Source organism: Catharus ustulatus, chromosome 3, assembly GCF_009819885.2.
Source record: "Catharus ustulatus isolate bCatUst1 chromosome 3, bCatUst1.pri.v2, whole genome shotgun sequence".
Taxonomy (NCBI): domain Eukaryota; kingdom Metazoa; phylum Chordata; class Aves; order Passeriformes; family Turdidae; genus Catharus; species Catharus ustulatus.
The window spans coordinates 88,468,657-88,487,715 of NC_046223.1; the positions used below are offsets into that span (position 1 = coordinate 88,468,657).

Genomic DNA, 19,059 nt, shown 5'->3' on the forward strand with positions numbered 1-19,059 from the left:
TAGTCTGGCATGCCTTCCATGAACAATCATCCTTTGATATTCTGCTGGCTCAGAGCACCTGGAATGCATCATGCTCCCGCTTCTGTCTGTGGGTGGGTCGGAGGTCTCCAGTGTATCCCCTGTGGGAACTTACAGGGAATCACTAGTGCTTTATGGGCTCTTTCAGCAGGTAATCCTCGTGCATTAACTAAGTTTGTAAACTGCACCAATTGTCAAAAGCTATATTGAAACCTATTTAAAACACTTTGCTCTAGGAATAATAAATCATTTTGGTGTAGGAGTAATTGCTGTGAGGAACAGTGAAGGAGATGTTTTAAAACAGAACTGGTCATAAATTTGTAATACTAAGTGAACTCTTAAGCTTGGAAGACAATTTGGTAAAAGCATACTTGCTATGAGCTGTTGTAGAGAAGTGAGGAGGGAATGAAAAATGTCCAAAGGTATTTGTTAAACTCTGCTCCTACTGTCTCAACATACTGAGACTAAGCATACTAGGCATGTATTTCTAGTCTAAGACAGAAAAAGTCATAAGACCTCACTTATTCATGCTTCTTTTGCAATTTGTAAAATAAGAATAATACTCCTTATCTGTTACTTTGTAAACAGAAAAAAATTCAATCTTGGTCCCTTACTGAATAGTAGTCCTTCACTATCAAGTAAATGGATTTGAAATACTCAAGCATAAGAAAGACTTTTTTTTTTTTTTTTTTTTAATCACTGTTTCCAATCCCCTTAACAACAAATAAATGCCAATCTTTTTTTCCTCCAGGGTTTTCCAGGCTCTCCAGGAATGAAAGGTATTCCTGGCCCAAAGGTAAAGCGTCTTGAGTATTGTCTTTCCTATTTAAAGCACAAATAAGGTGCTAAAGTATATAAACTTCTAAAGTAATCAATGAAATTGTACTAACCTTCTCTTGAGTTAAGCCTTAGGCTGAAGGAATTAAATATAGTTTTTAATTAATTTTGGCCTGTGCATTTTCATGATTTTTGTGCTATATGACATGGTTTTCATTATTCTAGGCATTAAATACTACCTAGAAAAGGCCATTTCCTTTTAAATTTTTGGAAATCATTGCTAGAGGAAGCTTTTGTAAGCAGGACATGCCCGCCTTACTGCATCTTGAATGATCTTGTAATAAGAATAGTATTTGTAGCCACCCTAAGCTCATGTAATCACAAAGGTTATCATCTCTATTTAGGTAGAAACAAATTACAGCATCAATTCCAATTTAGTTTAAAAAATTGATGTAAGATTGAGACTGTGAAATGTTTCAGACAATGATGTTGGAGTTTAGCTATAAGTAATTGAAAAAGAAAACTAGACGCACATGATTTTTGTCTGAAATTGCATGGAGTGATATTGCCTTCTGTGATTTGATATCAGCAATCAAATCTATTTGGGATTTGTCAGCACATAAACAGCAAAGGAACTGAAATCTGACTTTAAAAATTAGATAGAAAGGTTAGGTCCCAGTTAAAAGAACACCAAAAATAAGGCAGAAGTTTAAAAATTAACACAGGCTGATATTGTTTAGACCTTATTGCTTTCCTTATTTTAATTTTTTTTATTTTAAAATGGAAGAACAAACCATTGGCTCAGCTAATATTTTCATCCTCTGCCCAACAGGGTAATAGAGGTCCTCCTGGGGTGCCAGGTTTAATGGGAAATCCTGGTAAACAGGTAAAACTATTAATCTTATACAAAAGATCTAGAAAAACATGTAAAAAAAAATCACTTTTCAAATTTGTTACATTTCAAATTTGTTCCCCAAAACAGGGTCAACAGGGCCCAGAGGGAGAATCAGGTCCAACAGGACCCCAGGGACCACCAGTAAGTATGGAATAAATTTCTAATTGAGTGTATGTAAAATTGCAGTGTCTCAAGATAGGGTTGCTGAAGGTAGCCACATGGTAAAATTACTATTTATCATAAGTTCTAATTTTTGAGGCAAATAATGGTTCTTTACCTTTTGTACCAAGAGGATGTACATCATCACATAGAGAAATATAGTCCTTTATATGTCCAGTAATGTCCAATGATTGTTTCTGGCTTTAGTGAAGAGTTAAATTTTAAATGTGTGTTTATATTCTTTTTGTGTTTAAGTATGCTGAGTAAAAACCCAGAGGGAATAAATGTGGTTTGTGACAAAAAACTGGAATCACTCTCCTTCCACTGCAACAGTCTTGTTGGCGTTACTAACATAGATATAGTGGTGTGAAGAATGGCATTTATCTTTCATTGGAAACACTGCTCTTGTAATTTCTTCCCCTGAAGATTTTCCTTAACACTAGAAAGATTTGGAAGATTGGAGAAATTGTTTCTGGGCAGGTAGCTTGCTGCAGGAAATAAACCTGCTAAGACAAGTGAACTGATGGTATTTTTTAAGGCTCAGTTGTAAAGACAAAGGATGACTAGATACTGGAGAGTGTTGGGTACTGCTTTCTGATTCTCTCTAGAGGGCACCTGACATGGTATGAAGCTACATAAGGCTGATCTAATTTCCCTTTGCTGTTATGGATGGAGAGGGATGAGATGATCAGTGATTTGAAGAAAATTTTCTTGCACATATATTCACTCTGATGACATTAACCAGGCTCTGTAAGCAATTGCTTTTCCAGGCTTCCCTCTTGCCGCTGATACCCTGGGAATGATTTCCTGGAATTTTCTGAGCTTCTTCTATAATACAATGATTCAAGTTTTGCTAGTGCAGTTGCAGGGTTACTCTCATACGAGGTTTAGTGAGGTACTGTCTGTGATATATTGGTAAGAGTCAGGAATATCTTCTCTGAATTAGCTCCTAAACATACACCAGCAGTCAGCTAAGCAATAGATTCTATTTTCTTGTGTTTTTTTTCTGTGGTTTATACTATCAGGTGCTAGACGTATTAATTAATGAGATCGTGTTTATTTTGGACAGTCAGCATTGCTGCTGTGTCCACAGCTGCCTAAGGATGATACAAAAAAAAGCATTTACTAGGATGGAATACAGGTATCTTCAGTCTCCCAAATTCCCAACTTGCAAGCAATTTTTTGATTTTGTCTTTATTTTTGTTCTTTGTATTTGAAAGTGTTTGGTACACTCAAAAAAAGTTTTCAGCCCTGTTCTTAGGCTGATACTGTACACTTGTGACAGGAAGAAGAATTATAATTGGATCAGACCAAAGTAATTGCCCACTCTGATAATGCACTGTAATCTGCTGAACTATTCTTTTAATCCTTTCAATGTGAACGTGAATTTACAAAATCAGCAGTCCGTAGAACAGGGGTTGACACACAAGGTTAATTATTAGTAACCCTGTAGATGGACAGAAACACTTAAAACAGATTAAATACAGTGATTTTTCCTTTTATCACTCTAGAAACCATCTGAATTCCTTGCCTTTATTTTCTCTGTGTTTACAAAGTGCACTCACTTTGGAAAACACATAAACATTAGAACCTATGCATAGAAGGGAAAGTTTTGGTCAATACAACATGGAGAAAGGAAGTTAATTATTGATTATGAAGTAAGTTTGTATGTGGTACATCCAACAAGCTACTTCTCCTCTGTAGTTCCCTTAAAGCTATAAAGAGCCTTAGATAATTACTATGTTGGCTCTCATCAGCTTAAGACTACAGGCAGCATATGACTGGAATAACTTATTTTATTTTATTTTATTTATTTCCTTTCTTTGAGGAGCACTTTACATCTACACAGAAAAGGGGTATGATGAGGGTTTTTTTGTTTAGGAAGGACACAATGTTGAACTATTGAACGTCAGAGAGCTTTGGTCTAAGCTGAGTCAATATTTATTTCCAGAGCAGAATAAAGAATGTTTTCTCTTTCTTCTGCAGGATGTACATGTAGCAGATGCATTTGAACTTCAGCTTTTAGGATTCTGCACTTCCATTTCTAGGGAAAAAAAAATCTTCTGGTTAAATAATTCTATGTGGCATGATTTTCAAACTTCTAAAACTAGACAAATTTGACAACAAATTGAGAAGAGCAATTATAATTAAATTATAATTGTTCTAAAGAGAATATATATATTTTTTCTTCTTTCCTAATTTGAAATTTTCTCACAACTTAAACGCTTGCTTTAGACCAAAGCTGCATAACCAAGCACTTTCAAAGTCTGAAGAATTTATGGTGACTATTCAGGTATTTTTCTTGGCCTATTTCTTCTTGGTTTGAATTTTTCACTTTATAACTCACTTCAGGTCTTTTTTTTCTCCTTTACCCCTTTGTTCCATTTTATTCTTGCTATAGAAGACTCAGAAGTCAGGAGGAGTTGGGCTTATTCTTTAGAGAAAGATAAAACCTTGATGTTTTACAGGATATGGGGAATTTCAGTATCCTAATATATTTGTTGCACAGCAACAGCCACATGAAATCCTCTTAATTCCCCTATTTCACTTACCCCTGCTCTTCGCTTTGCAACTGGGTGAGACAACATGGCTGGTAGCTCCAGGAGGACCAGAACTCCAGAAGAAAGGACATCTGGTGAAGGTCTGCAGGAGAATTAGAGGGCTGACTCTGCTAATATGGCCAGCAGGCTGGTATTTACTTATGGAAAACCTACACGCCTGCATTTGGGTTATATTTAAAAATCACAGGGCTTTTCAGCTTTATCTACTTGCAGAATACATTTTTTGAGAGAATTTTTTTCACTTCAACTAGTGTGTAGTTTTTTTAAAATTTTTTGCAAGGGAGCACTATCATCAGTGGCTGTGTGGGACAAATAATACTTTTGTACTGTTTACCAAATAACTTGTAGAAATAACTTGCCAAATAACTTGTAGAGTCCTCTGTCTCTCTCATAAACCATGTTATTTCAATGTATCTTATTGTTAAACAACAGTTGAAAACTCATGGCAAACTCATGTTTAGGAAAAACATTTTCTTCACTTCTGACAAATATCCCTAGGAGAAACTTACTTTAAAAAGTATCGTTTTAGTCTATCATTGCTTTTCTTTGAAACTTCAACTTGCATCTGAGTGGATATTCATGTATTCAGTAAACTGGAGAAACAATTGGAGCAACATGGAAATTTTGCCTTTTATTTCTAAATGAAACATATTCTTCATCCCATTGTAATTGTTTTGTTGGTTAACCTTATATTTGCTTCACATTGTTCTAACCAATCCAAGTAATTACGAAACTCATTTGTGATTTAAACCTTTCTCAGTCATCGTGGCAGGTGGGCTAAAGGAAGGAATTCTCAAATGTGGGAGTGTCATTCCTAATGAGTGGAATTTGGTTGTGCTCCCTAAGCTGCTTAACCACTTTCTTTCATATTTGCTGAGATTTAGTAATCTAATTTAGTTTCTGCAGAAAATACTGACCCCTGTATGTGCTGTTTCATCCCTTGCTTTTCTTCAGCTATTTAACCTATAAATTGCTAACATTTTGAGAGCCTGTGGTTTTGCAGAGAGCTTGTAATATTGAAGTAATCACTTAAAGTTCAATACATGTCTAGCAAATTGAGCAAACTTGATGTATATGCAGGCCAGCATTTGTATATGTTGCTTTGTAATTAGGAAGTAAAACATGTTTTCCCAATATTAGCAACACAGACTGAATACCCAGCTGCCTAAGATTTGATACCATAACCCCACTCAGAGAATTCTGAGTGATCCTGGTCAGTTGGGCTGCCTTCCTCTCTGGAAGTGCCTTTCTTTTACTATAAAGAGGAAATCTGGAGAGTACCTTGGATTTAGTACTCAAATGTCACACAACCTAAAGTTGAAGAAGAGAATGCTGTTTTCAGCATCTTAAGTTGCTTTCAGCTAAATAATCTTCTGGTCTTTAAAAATATTTCTGTCCTGCCTATGCTGAAATGTAACATTGGTTACCCTAAGTAGTTTAGTTATAGTAATTGAAATGTAGCTTTTCTATCATATTCCTTTTACATGACTGCAACTGAAATAATGTGTAGTTGATAATGGTAGGATGAAATGTCTTTGTCTCAGTTTATATGCTGTGTTTAGGAATTAGTGGACATGTTTTTATATATGAATTCAGACATGTTCCACAAGTGGTGTCATAGTTTACATTCAAGGTAGAGCTAAAGGGGTTAGTTAGCATTAGTGTTTATAGAAGAGTCAAAAGGACAAAGTGCATTTCCATCTTGTCAGGTACTTTTTATCCAGTAAACCTGAGCCTCTAGATGAATGTGACAAAACCTTTTAACCTTTTGACCCTGCCCGATTCTGCACCATGGTTTCTACAGGGTAGCGCTTTTTCTGTCACGCTTGCAAACTAGATATCTTAGTCAAACTTAATAAGCTCCAAGCCTCTTCACTTCTCCTGGTATCCACCCCTGTCTTCCTAAATGACATGGCCAGATTCTTGTCTGATGTTTCCAACAGCAACAGTCTTTGACTTTTGGGCATGGTAGACCTCTGGATGTCCACAGATATCACAGCCTTGGCTTCTCCTGAAGCAGTGTAGACAGTGACTTGGGTAAAAAAATGGATTAGTTGTGGAGCTAGTGTACCAAAGCTGTCCTGGGCTTCAGCTAGCACTGTAGCCAGTCAGAATGAGAGGTCTCTGCCCTCTAGACTTGGCCACAGTATCACCTATGAAGAGAATGACAGCTAGCGGGTTGTTGCTTCTGTCCAAAGCATCACATAGTTAAGAGGAGGGAACATTCCATGTTACATCTACCTCTTAGCATTATCCTGAGCAGTACAATTTCATTATTACTCTGGCAAAGTTGCAAAGTTGCATTTAAAATCTCAGAGAAAATTACTTGTATATTTACTCTTCTATCAAATATCAGTTTACATATCGGATGCTTTTCAATACTGTATCGAGGGTCAAAGAGTCTTGTTGATGCTTCTGTGGATAAATTCTTGAACGAAAATAAATGAGTATGTCCTCTGAGATTTTTCATGACAAAAATTTGGTAAGTTTAAGTCTCGTAAGTATATAATTGATAAACGGGCCACATTTTGCAAAAAAGCTTTGAATATGAAGTTTTAAAAATTCCAAAATATACTTAGTTTATTTTTTTAGTCCACTATGGCAGTCCTATAACATATATTTAATAATATGTAACAAATTACTTATGATTAATATTTTTTTTTTAAGTAGTAAGGGGTTATTACAGTGTATGATGTGGATTACCTCTCAAGTGATTCTCATTAGTGTTTAAATTATCTGGGCAACTAAGTGAGATGCAAATTACCTGTGATGTATTCTCATTCTCATTATTCCACACAATTGATGAACAGGAAATCAATGAGCCTGTGAAACTCTCTTAGCATGTGAATGCATTCTATAACTGCTTGTTTGTGAGAGTTCTACAAAAGGATCAAGCCTTCAGAATTTCAGTGAGGATGAAAACCATCCCAGACAACCTAAACAGAGGTCAGCTGAAAGTTCTGTAAGGTCTTCTTATGTATGCTACATTAAAAGGCTGAATATAACAGACCTGTGAGAAAGACATTAAATCTTTAAATGTATTGAGTGGTTCAGCCATTGTGCCTTGAAACAAGGGGAAGGTAGATTTTCTGGTAAAAACAGTCTAGCACAGGAGCTGTGGAGGGTCTGCATCCTGGTGGTGCTCAGACTTGCAGGGCTGTGCTACCATTTCACACTTACCATTTTGCATGTGCCTTTTCCTAGAGGCATGGAATGTTCACCAGCCTGGATGCAAGCTGGTCTGTCTCAGCTCACTCCAAACTAGAGTGGCTACTTTCCCTCCTTAACTGTTTCACCTCTAGGAAAAATATGGATTCTGAAGTGTGTCAAAAGTGCATAATACCATACAGATTCTGGTGGTCTTTTTGTTAAATCCAGTGCGGTGTGCCTGCTGGGTTGTGGGTGGCCTGAAGCTATGCACTGCTATACAGAGGGCTGCTGTGTAAGAAAGGCAGGCTGAGGACATGGCCAAACTGCCTTCGGTTCCAATTACTGCCTGTGGTGCTTCCTCTGTGCTTGCACAGAGGAACATTTTATCTGACTAGCAACAGATGTCAATACCTTAACCAGCTATTACAGAAACCCTCCTATAGGCTGTGGGGAAAATGTAGGTGCTTCTAGGACATGACTTATGTTGCATTTTAAATGTTTGCATGAGGACGTTTCAAGATGCCTTTTTTTTTTTTTCCTCCGGAACTATGAGTAAGCAGCTTACTGTATAACCTACTTTAGGGCCATTTCAGTATGGTATAACTTGGAGGAAGCATTACAGTTTTTCTAGTTGGGCCAGGGATGAGATTCCTCACTCTTTGGGTTCCAGTTTATCACTTACTTCTAAAAATCTTGCAATGGTGGCCCATACTTTGAAATTATCTGTCCTTGCAGACATAATGTCAATGTTTTTGACAAAGTGCCTGCGGTGTGCATTTGACAATGTATTTTTTCCCCATTTGAAATAAAATGGAAGATTTTTCTTGAATTTTGTGTGACCAGCAGAAATTTTAATGTGCTTAACAAGTTTATAATAAGATTTTAACTCTCTGAAGGCTATACTGCTTTTGTTTCATCTCTGTATAGCAATGAGTGTTATGAAAATGATATGAGAAGACAAGTTTCTAATGCTGATCTTAATTTTAGTTTTTGTCTTTCCTGCATCAGAAATGTAGCAGTATTCCAGATCAGAGATATAGTTCAGAATTTTGTAATTAAATAAAATTTTAATTAATTTTCTGGGTTGTAAGATGAAGGTGAGTTAGAGGATATTTTGAAGGAAATTAATTGAAAAGTCTGTTTATGTTTGCTTCTGTGATCTCTCCAGGATACCTAATTATTTCTTGAATTGTAGAGTTAGCTTTCCTAAGCTTGTATGAGAAGTTGTCATTGCATTTGTGACCTAGTGTAAAAGGCCATGTCTGCCATCTCTTTTTGTTTAGTATACCATAATATTTTACAGTATTGTTCTTGTTATGAAAAAATCCTGTATTTTAAATTATCTATTGCATACAACACTAGAATGCTAAGATCTGCTTTTATCTAAATTTTTCTGTTATTGTATAATAGTTTATCAACTTGCATAACTAGTAACTTCAATTATTGACATTTTATGTTCTTAAATATTTTTCTTTTATTGCAAATAGTGCTTAGAGAGTCACACAGTTAATTTAAGAAGAGTTTCTTCAGTGAGACCTTGGCTTGTGTTGAGACATTGTTTGAATTTATCTGTCCAAGGATATGTCTGTACATGTGAGAGTAAAACTATAAAACATATTGACCTGTTCTGAAAAGTTTAATCATAAGAGACAAAATCTTTTGAGAAAGGAACTTTAACTCAAAAATTGTTTAGAATTTTGCAAGTTAGGCTCAATGTTAGATTTACCTAGAGTAGGTATTCAAGTGGCTGCTTTGAGAAATAAAGTGGTAACACTAATGTGAATATCTGAATGGATAAACATGTCTGAAATGAAGATATTAAGATGCAGTAAAGCACAGATTTATTCTTATCACTGTAATAAATGGTGATTTTTAAAATCTACTTGCCCTATAGCACTCTGGCCTTTTTACAAACCTGAATGAATTTGTCAAGCATTACTTCTGTGTTCAATTTTCACATTTGTGCATTGGAGATCAAGTGTTTTAAATATGTGGTCATACAGGAGCTCAGGTGATGAAACTAAGCAAATGCCTAAAGTTAAGCGTGCCTGCCAGAGTTGTCATAGTGAAGTGAATGTGTTTGTGACAGGTAACTCGCAGGTGTGATATCATGAAGGGAACTTCATTTTGCTTAATCACTCAGCCAAATGATTAACTTGAATCATTTAATGCCAAATAAATTAATATGCCATTGTTAACTAAAAATGTTTACTCAGAAAGTTTCACTGGTTTAAATGCATATGGTATTTTTGCACTGTGAAAAAGAAGTTTCAATTAAACCAAATGACTGTAGTATAAACCACTTAACATTAAGGAAAAAAAAATCATACTTTATTCCCAGATCACAGGAACAATTCCAGGAAATAATGTTGTCCCTCTCTTTCTGCTTCCAGGGTAGCAGAGGGGAGACAGGTCCTGCAGGTCCTCCAGGTTTACCAGGGAAGTTGGTAAGCAGTTTATTTCCATATTCAGTGCTCCAGTTTACTTTCAAGGAGTTATAGTATCATCTGGAACAACACTTACCCATTTATCCATGCAGGGAACCGAAAATAAGATTGAAATGAGTGGTGGTTCAGTTTCTTTTTCAGTCCTCTGTGACTGTGCTAATATTAGAAATTGCTGTTTTAAATTGGGGATGTGTGTGACTTTTTCTTCTACTTGACAAAGCCGTAAATCTGATGACATTCAAAGCTGAGTTGCACACTCCTGTGTGGGCTCCCGGGAACAGGAGCAGTGAGAGACCGGCTTTCTGCTAGCAGCTACGTGAAACTGATGAATGGAGCACATTGTGAATGCCACCTTTTACCAGACCTCCAGCAGTATTTACACAGAATCAGTCAGGAGCATAGCTGGGGAGGTCTTGGCTGAAAGAGCCTACTGTTACAGAGGAATGTGCAAATCGCAGAGTGTGAGATCTTGGGAAGGATTTTTAAGAGAGCCAGCCTGTCGTTGAGGGACTGGAGGGTAGAAAACCCTCTAAGTCATTTCTGTTGTGATTTTCAGCAATAAATTCATAATGAGATTCTGTTTAAAGTTCTGTACTTTGGATCAGCCCAATTTGCATCACATAATCCTCTTTCATCAAGCTAAGTGTGTTCTGGTAATAAGGTTCTGCCTCATCTGCTTCAGGGTATGACCCTTAGTTGTTCATTCTAAATGAGATTGGCTAAGTTTACATTCTTGACTTACTTTCACAGGGTCCCCTGGGTAATATTGGACTTCCTGGACTGCCTGGTCCTCCAGGCCTTCCTGGAGGTAAAGGTGACCGGGTAAGAAATGCAGTCGTACATGCAATTTTATGTCAGGAGTAAACACCGTAAGCTGAGTGCTGTTTTCACTTTTTTCCATGAATTTCTTGTTTTGTTTGTAGATATTTTAACTGCTTGAAAGTGGTGCTGTCTGTGCCCATTCACCACTTGTAGCTCATAAATGTGTAAGGAAAAGTCTTAACAATGTCACTTATGGCACTGAAATAAGATTACTGGTGTAAATATTCTTTTGATTTTTTAAGTTTGAATCATTTAAAGACCTAAATGGTACTGTAAATCATTGACACAGCCAGATATGAAATGGTCAGTCATAGTCTGTGGTCACTATAGAGCTTTGCAATTTCAACCCTCACCTACAGTAGCAGTGATGCCTGTTACGTATGTCTTAGGACCTGCTATGGAAATGATCATGCTAATGCAGCTATTGGTATAATGCAGCTATTGAGACACCTATGCACACATGCAGAATTACAGGATGTAAATACTTCTTGTAGTATTTTGCTGAGAGGGAAGGATTTGGCCCTAGGAGGCTCACATAACTGCAGAATGTATCTTGTTTTTCTCAGTATGTTAGTGAAGACAGTACATAAAGCCAGAGATGTTTCTCATCTTCTCTTTGTTATAGGAGGCTGCAAAGGATGGAACTCACTCGCCAAACTTCTGACATACTTGATAAAAAATATTAAGTTCTTTACTGTGTCCTCCTTTTTTGAGGCATGTCTACATCAGTATTAAATTAATTTCACTTGTGAAGCGCCTCTTACATCCTCCTGACAGCCAGGGGACTGTTGGACTGCTAGTCAGACATGGGTATAACTGCTGTAGAATGTCTTAGCTGAGCAGAGGAATCCTGCCCTTAGTATGCTCCCAGTGTACATCATAGGGTTTCTCGAAAGGATTTGCTGTTTTTGGCAACATAAGCTTTTTTTTTTTTTTTTTTTTTAAAAAAAAAAAAAAAGGCTATTGAGGTACTTAAAAGCAATCTTCTAAGTCGTTGATGTTGAGGTATTTTTTTCCTGTTTGTTTGGTTTTCTTTTAGTGCTGTTATCAGGACACGTTTCTAGTCAAATATAAGTATTGAAATAAAGCAGTCTCTTTTTATTAGATTGGTTATGATTCATATTTTAGACTTCTCAAGAAGGAGATTGAAGGTACTGAGGAAGCAAAGGTAGAAGGAAGACACCTAACTTTTGTTGCAGTGCTGACACCCTCCCTCCAACAGTGCTTGATTTTCCTCATTTGCTATATAAATGGTCTGGATCTCTAGGATAAAAAGCAGAATGTAGATGTTGTAAACAGACTTAGAGAGATTCAAGCTACTGCCAGGAGGTTTCGGAGTTTCTAACTGGGAGATGGCAGTAACTTATGCCTAGACCATTTTTAAAAATCTGAAGTCAGTTTAATGCTCTGTGCAAATATCTTAAAGTCCAAAGTGCTATCCTAGGAATTATTTAATCCTATGACTGGCTTTTAGCTCTCCATTTGTATCCTTGATTCATATTTTATTTTCCAGTTGCACAGAGGTTGGAGTGACTTTTCTGGGGCAGGCTTAGCATGGCTGCAGCCTTGCCAGCAGCACTGACCTGCAGTATCTCTTCCAAGTCACAAGCCTGGAGAGCATTGTGCCACTCTGTCTTTCCCTTCAGCTTTTGCAACTGCATCAGTCTTGCACAAACAACCACCTCAGGTTGGAAATAGGCATCTCTGTAGCCTGTTAACCCCAGCCTTTGGGTCAATCCCCTTGTTAGGAGTAAGTTCTAGGCTGAAGTAACTTTTCCTCCCATTCTGATTTCAAAACGTCCTGGTTTTGTACACATGGATCCTATAAAGTTCTGTTGTGTAGTTGTATCTGTATGGTAAGAGTTGATGTAAATAGCAGCCAGAAGCCAGTAGAATTCATTGAATTAATATATCAGTACTCATTTTTGATCCCAAAGCTGTTAAAGATTGTGCACTATGTGTTGCCATCTTGTCTGCATGCAGGTCACTTGAAGGATAAATCCCCACCAAAGACACCACCAGAATTATTTTTACTGAAGTAGTATGTAAAAGTGAGAGCTGATAAAATTCGATGGATATAATAATGATTGGATGTTGCAAGTGTAGTGTCGTCTTCTAACTGCAGGATCAGCATTCCTGTTTCCAAGCCTACATGGGCCAATCCTCACCATGTCACCCTGTGCCTGGGTGGGTTTTCAGACTGGAAAAGGAGGTCACAGCCTCCTTTTGTTTCCTTTGGAGCCTGAACCAGAATATCACTATTTTGGGTGGGAGCTGTGCGCATCAAATGCACACCTGAGGTAGTGTGGCAGAGAGAGCAGGACAAAGCCAGATAAGGGCAGTGGCTTCAGTGAGTCTTATGGGATGGTTTTGCCCACACGACACAGATAAAGGCCAAACCCCAGCATTCACCACGTGGGCTGTTTCTGATTCACATATTTTGGATTGGTTTCATACAGGTTGCTGTCTGCTTTACTCAACTAAACAGCAACAAGTGCCAGACCTTGGCACTGCAACATGACCCTTTGTCCTGCTAAGCAGTTAAAATAGCTCTTGGTACAGTTTTGGATATGCTGACAGGCAGTTTTGCAAATAGTTTTTGAATATGATATGAGAGGGGGTTTTGCAAAATAGATAGGCAGTATGTCAAGAAAAGTAAGCATTTTCATAATTTGATATCTTACCTTATTGCCTCCTTTGCAATTTTTGGAGTCAATGTAGAATAGATTCCAATAGTTTCAATGTGATTTTTATATTTGCTAATACAAACGTTGCAGGACAAGGCTCACAAAAGTCATAAATTGTTCTATGTCAGCCTTATCTATTGGCAGTTTTATTGCACTAGAGAAGAGTAAGGGGAGAAAAAGAACCCCCAAAACAATGTTAGGTTGGAAATCAATGTCTTTTTTGTGTGATTGGGAAATCTTAACAAGGCACAATGTTGGAAACACTTCAGACAAAATAGTTTCAGTGTTGTTTGACAAAGTCGGAATGTTAAATAGCTCTGTCATTTATACTGCTTAGCTTTGTGGACAATTTAGTATTAGCTCTTCATCTTCAAGAACATGAGAACATGTCAAAATTCATTAAATTTGTAAAAGCTATACCAATCTGTGTGCCTATATCTTATGTGAATTAAATGGATCTCTGAAATGGGAGAGAAACTGCAGAATCTCTGTCTGTTTTACAAAAACAGTATTATCATGCACAGTTATAGTTCATTTGGAATGCATACCTTTGAACATACATAGACTGCAAGGAATATTAAAATGAGGGTGTGACTGCTTTTCTAATAGAATAAAAATACAAAAAAATTTTCCTAAATTATATACCGTTCTACAAACTAAATAATTTTGCTCTAGAAAAATAATTACACGTGTTTGAAATTAATTGGGTAATTAATTTATTTCTCTTAGTTTTCTGCCTGTCTATACAGGTACATTTTGTTAGAGGATTCTAAGATGAAACATAATCTAATTTCTTTTATAAAAGGAATATTAACTTTAAAATACAAGCCCTTCAGCTTTGACTACAACAATCAAAATTCTAGACACAGGTTTGCTAAATGACGTTGAGAATTCAACAGCGTGCAGGACAAGACTGTGACTGTACTTGTGGATGTCTCTGCTTTTCCCACATTAGCAGGGTTAGTATAGCCTATAGCAATATGGAATGTATAACAGTGCTAGATAAAGTGATACACTTATTGCATTTATTTACTTGCAGCTTCTAAGCAATTCTCAGAGCAGACCTGTAGCAGCTGCAAGAGCTGTCATGTAAAAGGGAGATGTACTTTTGGACAGTCAGAATCTGTACTGCGCAGTGTGGTGGTGGATTGTATATTCCATGCTAGTACTTGCTTCACTCTGTCACATAAATTACACCGTAAGATTTAAGTGCTTTCATTGTAATTCTTTAAAATTTGCAGCTTTAAAGGTCTCCTGCATGAATGTGAAATTTGGGATGAAATAAGATTTAGTGTGCTTTAACTTTAAAATTCTGAAAACTTATTTTTAAAAATTTTTAATCTCTAATCTTTTAGGGTTCAGTGGGTGAACCAGGACCTAAAGGTGAACAAGTAAGTCATGTTAGAGATCATGGGGCTTTAAAATCACAGTACCAAATGTCGCTTAATGTTGACTAAATCTGTATGTCTTTCTTTGATATAGGGTGCACCTGGAGCAGAAGGAGATGGAGGAGAAAAGGGTGATTTAGTAAGGCACTTTTTTCCCCCTTTCCTTACTATAATATTATGTTGCTGTTGTAAATTAAAGATATAAAGTATTGTTGGAATGTTTTAAGAGTTATGTTTTCATCATGGAAAGGCACATTTCAGTTTTATACCAACTGGCCCTTGCAGAGCACAGCAGTTCTATTTGCCTAATTACTCTAGTCCTGCTGCTTGGAAAGCACTGAAATACACAGGTTCTGTCAGGTGTACAATATAGTACAGACTGCCTTGAAGAAAAAGCACGTGTCTGTGCCTGTATGTGGATATATATAGAAGTGTTTATATATAAAAATACATATACACATGCATACACAGGCACGTCAATCCTTGATGTTTGAGGCAGTGAGGATGAGCAAGTAGTTTAATTCAGGTGAAACAGGAGGAGAGTTAATAAAAGGAAATATTTTTAATTGACTTTCTCTTTGGAAATATGATTTGCAATGATTTGTTAGAGAGAGGAAAAATGCACTGGGAAGAAACTGTGGCACTGTGATATTTTATATATATATATATATATATATATGTATATGCTGTAGGAGAATGGCATGTTGTAAATCAACATGGGTAATGCATGGATAGTGCCCTTGGTTAAAGAGGGTTTGTTTCCCTACCAAAAGAGAAACCCACTGGTCCAGTGGCTCCCATGGAGCCTCATCCAGCACAGCCAGAACTGATCTTTCTATAGGAAGCAAACTGCTCCCTATTCAAAGAATGCTAGCCAGATTGTATGCTGGAAATCAGTTATTTTCCCCCACAGGCTGCAATTTTGAAAGCCTTAGTGAGCTAAATGTCCAGTAACTGAGCATTACAATCACTCTGCAGATTCTCAGGAAGCAATATTATGGGTTAAGCGTGCTGTCAGCTAGTCTGATTTTAAATGGATAACAATTATTTCTATTTTAATTATGACATATTCATTAACAGACAGGCCTTTGACTGGAAACCAGTTATTTCACCAATGACATTTAGGAATCTGGAAAGTACAGTTTACAGAAATTAATCAAAGTTCCTTCACTGTTTTCATGCTAATCTATTTACAGGTAATTACAAGATTTTGAAAGTTTTTTGGGTTTTTTTTCCAGTTGATAGGAAAACCTAAAAATTCCTAAATAGTGAGATTGCTATTCTCAGTCAGGCGATGGAGGGATTTTGGTATTGTTGAAGCCAGGAGAAAGATTGCTGGAAATAGGAACTTGTAGGGGTTTGGCTTCTTCACAGAACTTTAGGTAATTTCTGTTGCAATTTTTCAGTACTAACACCGCACCAATATCCATAGTTCCGTCACTTTGTAGAAATTAGAAAATCCTGGTCAAAAAGATGCTTCTTCTAATGGTTTCCAAGAAATCATCTATCCATGATTGCCCTGTGTTTGAGAGGTTAGAGTCATGTGTCTAATTCCAAGAGAAGAGAATACAAACCCAATAGTAACGAACATGCTTTCTCATTTGCACCTTACAGAAAAGTTTTTGAGAAAGGAATTGTACAAAGCCACTCAAAATAAAGGTTTTATTCTCAAGGGAATTGTAATTATTTGTGTTGCAATTTTTCATAAATCAATTAAATATATGAAATTTCTTTTTATATTGAAAAAACACTGTGTCACACTTACTGCATTTGTAATGTCTGTGGTAAGGAGACACTCTTTTAATATAGTTTGTGTTCTTTTTAGGGTGACATGGGATTACCAGGAGCAAAGGGAGCTGTAAGTATAATGAACATCATTGTTACAGAAATACAGAGATCTAGTAGATGGTTTCCTGATTTCAGGAAAGAAAAATGCAAATAACAAGCTGAACTCTTTATCACAGTTAAATTGAATGAGTTTTAGCAGCTTTTCTTCTGTTTAAATTTTGAATACAGTTAATATTAAAATGAATTAGCTTTTAAAAGGAATTAGTTTCCTGGATTCTAACTCCATAAAAAAGAAGCATCGTTCAGGAGCAGTTTTCTGGCCAACAAATTTTTTTCTGAAAAGAAAATGAATGCACCCTTTGTACAGTAGGTGTTGGATAGAAAGGAGGCTCAGTGCAGTGGCTGCATGCCACTGTTAAAAAGCTGGCTGCAAGATTGTGATGTCTGTGAAATCAGAAGTATTTATGGCCCAGCTTCCTTTATTTTATTTCATTTTTATTGCATTTTAATCTTATTTTAATTTATATTTTGTTTTGTTTTATTATAAAATGATAACTTTAATGTGGAAGGTGAGAAGAATCTAATGTGTCAGATAAAAAATAACTGGGGAACTGAAGTCTTTCTATTATTTCAGGATCACTGACGAGTTGGATTGTTACAGCATCTGACAATATGAGCTGTGATATTAAAATACCTATGGGGGAACTGAGGCTGAACATAACAAAAAATCCTGTGCTTGTGTAAATAGTCTTCTGGGTAACTTTTGGGCTAAGCAAATGCAAGCTAAAGAGTGTCTACTGCTGATGAAGACCCTACAAAAAGGATATGAGGAAGAGATAGATTAGAAGAGAAATCGATCATTTTATCCACCTAGTTTTTTCAAATTCTCTTGTCTTGATGAGAGCCTAGAGTGCTTATGATCCCAGTGAGTACCCTCACAGGAATGAGTAATCTGTCTGGGAAACTGGTAACTCACCAGGCTGGGGAAGAAAAGAATGATGGCTTCCCAGTTGTGTAGTCCATACAAGCAATTATTCTGAATTCTTATTATATCTATGGAAGCATGTTCTTTGGGTTTCGTTCTGATAGGGACAGCCATTGACTGCTGGCGGTGCAGCACAGCTGGAACTGAAATGGTTCCACCATGTGAATTTAACTGATTCCACAGATGAGTAATTTGTTCTTTAGCATCTCTTTCAGTTGATGTTACTCCTTTTTTTTGGGAAGTCTTGAGTACATAGGATTTTTTTTCCTGCTTGTTTTGGGTTTTTTCCTGTGGATTTTGTTTTCTTCTTTTGTGTGTTATTTTTTCTGTGTTATTACTACTATTGATTCATAGGTGTAAATTAACTTGTATTGAAAGCAGCTGTGGTTGGACTGTTGACTGGACAGGTGTACACCAAAGCCAGTCCCTTTCTCAACTGGCCAAGGAAGAGAAAATACAACAAAAAGCTCATGGGCCCAGATGAGGGGCAGGGCAGGGATCCCTTGCCTGTTACAGTTACAGCCAAACCAGACTTGGGAAACGAACTGATTTATTACCAATCAGAGTCAGAGTAGGATAATGAGAAGTAAAACAAAAGGGGAGCACCTCCCCCTCTCCTGCACTGACAGGGTGTCTGTGGAGCTGTTAATTTCACATAATCTCACCCTGCTCTTCTCTGGCTGCAATTATTTCTGGGAAATAGTTTTTTCCTCCTTAAATACGTTATGCCAGAGGCTTTACTAACATCACCAATTGGCTTGGCATTGACCAGCAGGTTTGTCTCAGAGCTGGCCGGTGTCGGCTCTGCTGGACATGGGGGAAGCTTTTGGCGGCTTCTTAGAGAAACCACCCCTGTGGATTCTCTGCTACCAGAACATTACCACTCAATCCAAATACAATAATTTAGAGGTGCCTGCTGGCATAGGTCTCCCTCTGCATGGTATTTTATAACTCTTAATAAATTTACTAGAGCAGATGCTATAGCTTTGTTTACTCAGTGTACTTAAGTGGACATACTGACACAGTCCCATCAATCCTTTCATTCCTCAGGGTCAGGAATATCTTTCTACCCCTTCCCTGAGTGAAATAAGGCGTCATTGCATCTGTTTAGGCAGTTTGCCAGTGTCAATTGGTGAGGATGTTCCTTCCCCTCTGCCAGCAAACTCCAGCATAGACACTAGAACTAGCTCTGGCTCTGACAGAGTAAACAAAGAAAAAAATGTGTGTTCCCAAACAGCCTGGGGCTACACAGTAGAAGCTCACATCATAGTACTCTCTACAGATAGGCATTTGGAGCAAGAAGGAGACTGGAATTTTCATAGATTAATGTTTAGAAATGTTCCAGGTTGACATACATCAGGGCAGAGACCCATCCTGAGCAT

General features: G+C 37.1%; 1 protein-coding gene across 1 annotated transcript in view; it reads left to right on the top strand.

The window, feature by feature from the left end:
* COL9A1 (collagen type IX alpha 1 chain) overlaps positions 1-19,059 on the top strand; it is a 63,494-nt gene that overhangs the window by 36,700 nt on the left and 7,735 nt on the right. Inside the window, exons 26-33 of the mRNA XM_033054948.2 lie at positions 770-814; positions 1,628-1,681; positions 1,778-1,831; positions 9,954-10,007; positions 10,758-10,829; positions 14,872-14,907; positions 14,999-15,043; positions 16,730-16,762. Coding sequence (XP_032910839.1) covers positions 770-814; positions 1,628-1,681; positions 1,778-1,831; positions 9,954-10,007; positions 10,758-10,829; positions 14,872-14,907; positions 14,999-15,043; positions 16,730-16,762 — 393 coding nt within the window. The remainder of the gene's footprint in view (positions 1-769; positions 815-1,627; positions 1,682-1,777; positions 1,832-9,953; positions 10,008-10,757; positions 10,830-14,871; positions 14,908-14,998; positions 15,044-16,729; positions 16,763-19,059) is intronic.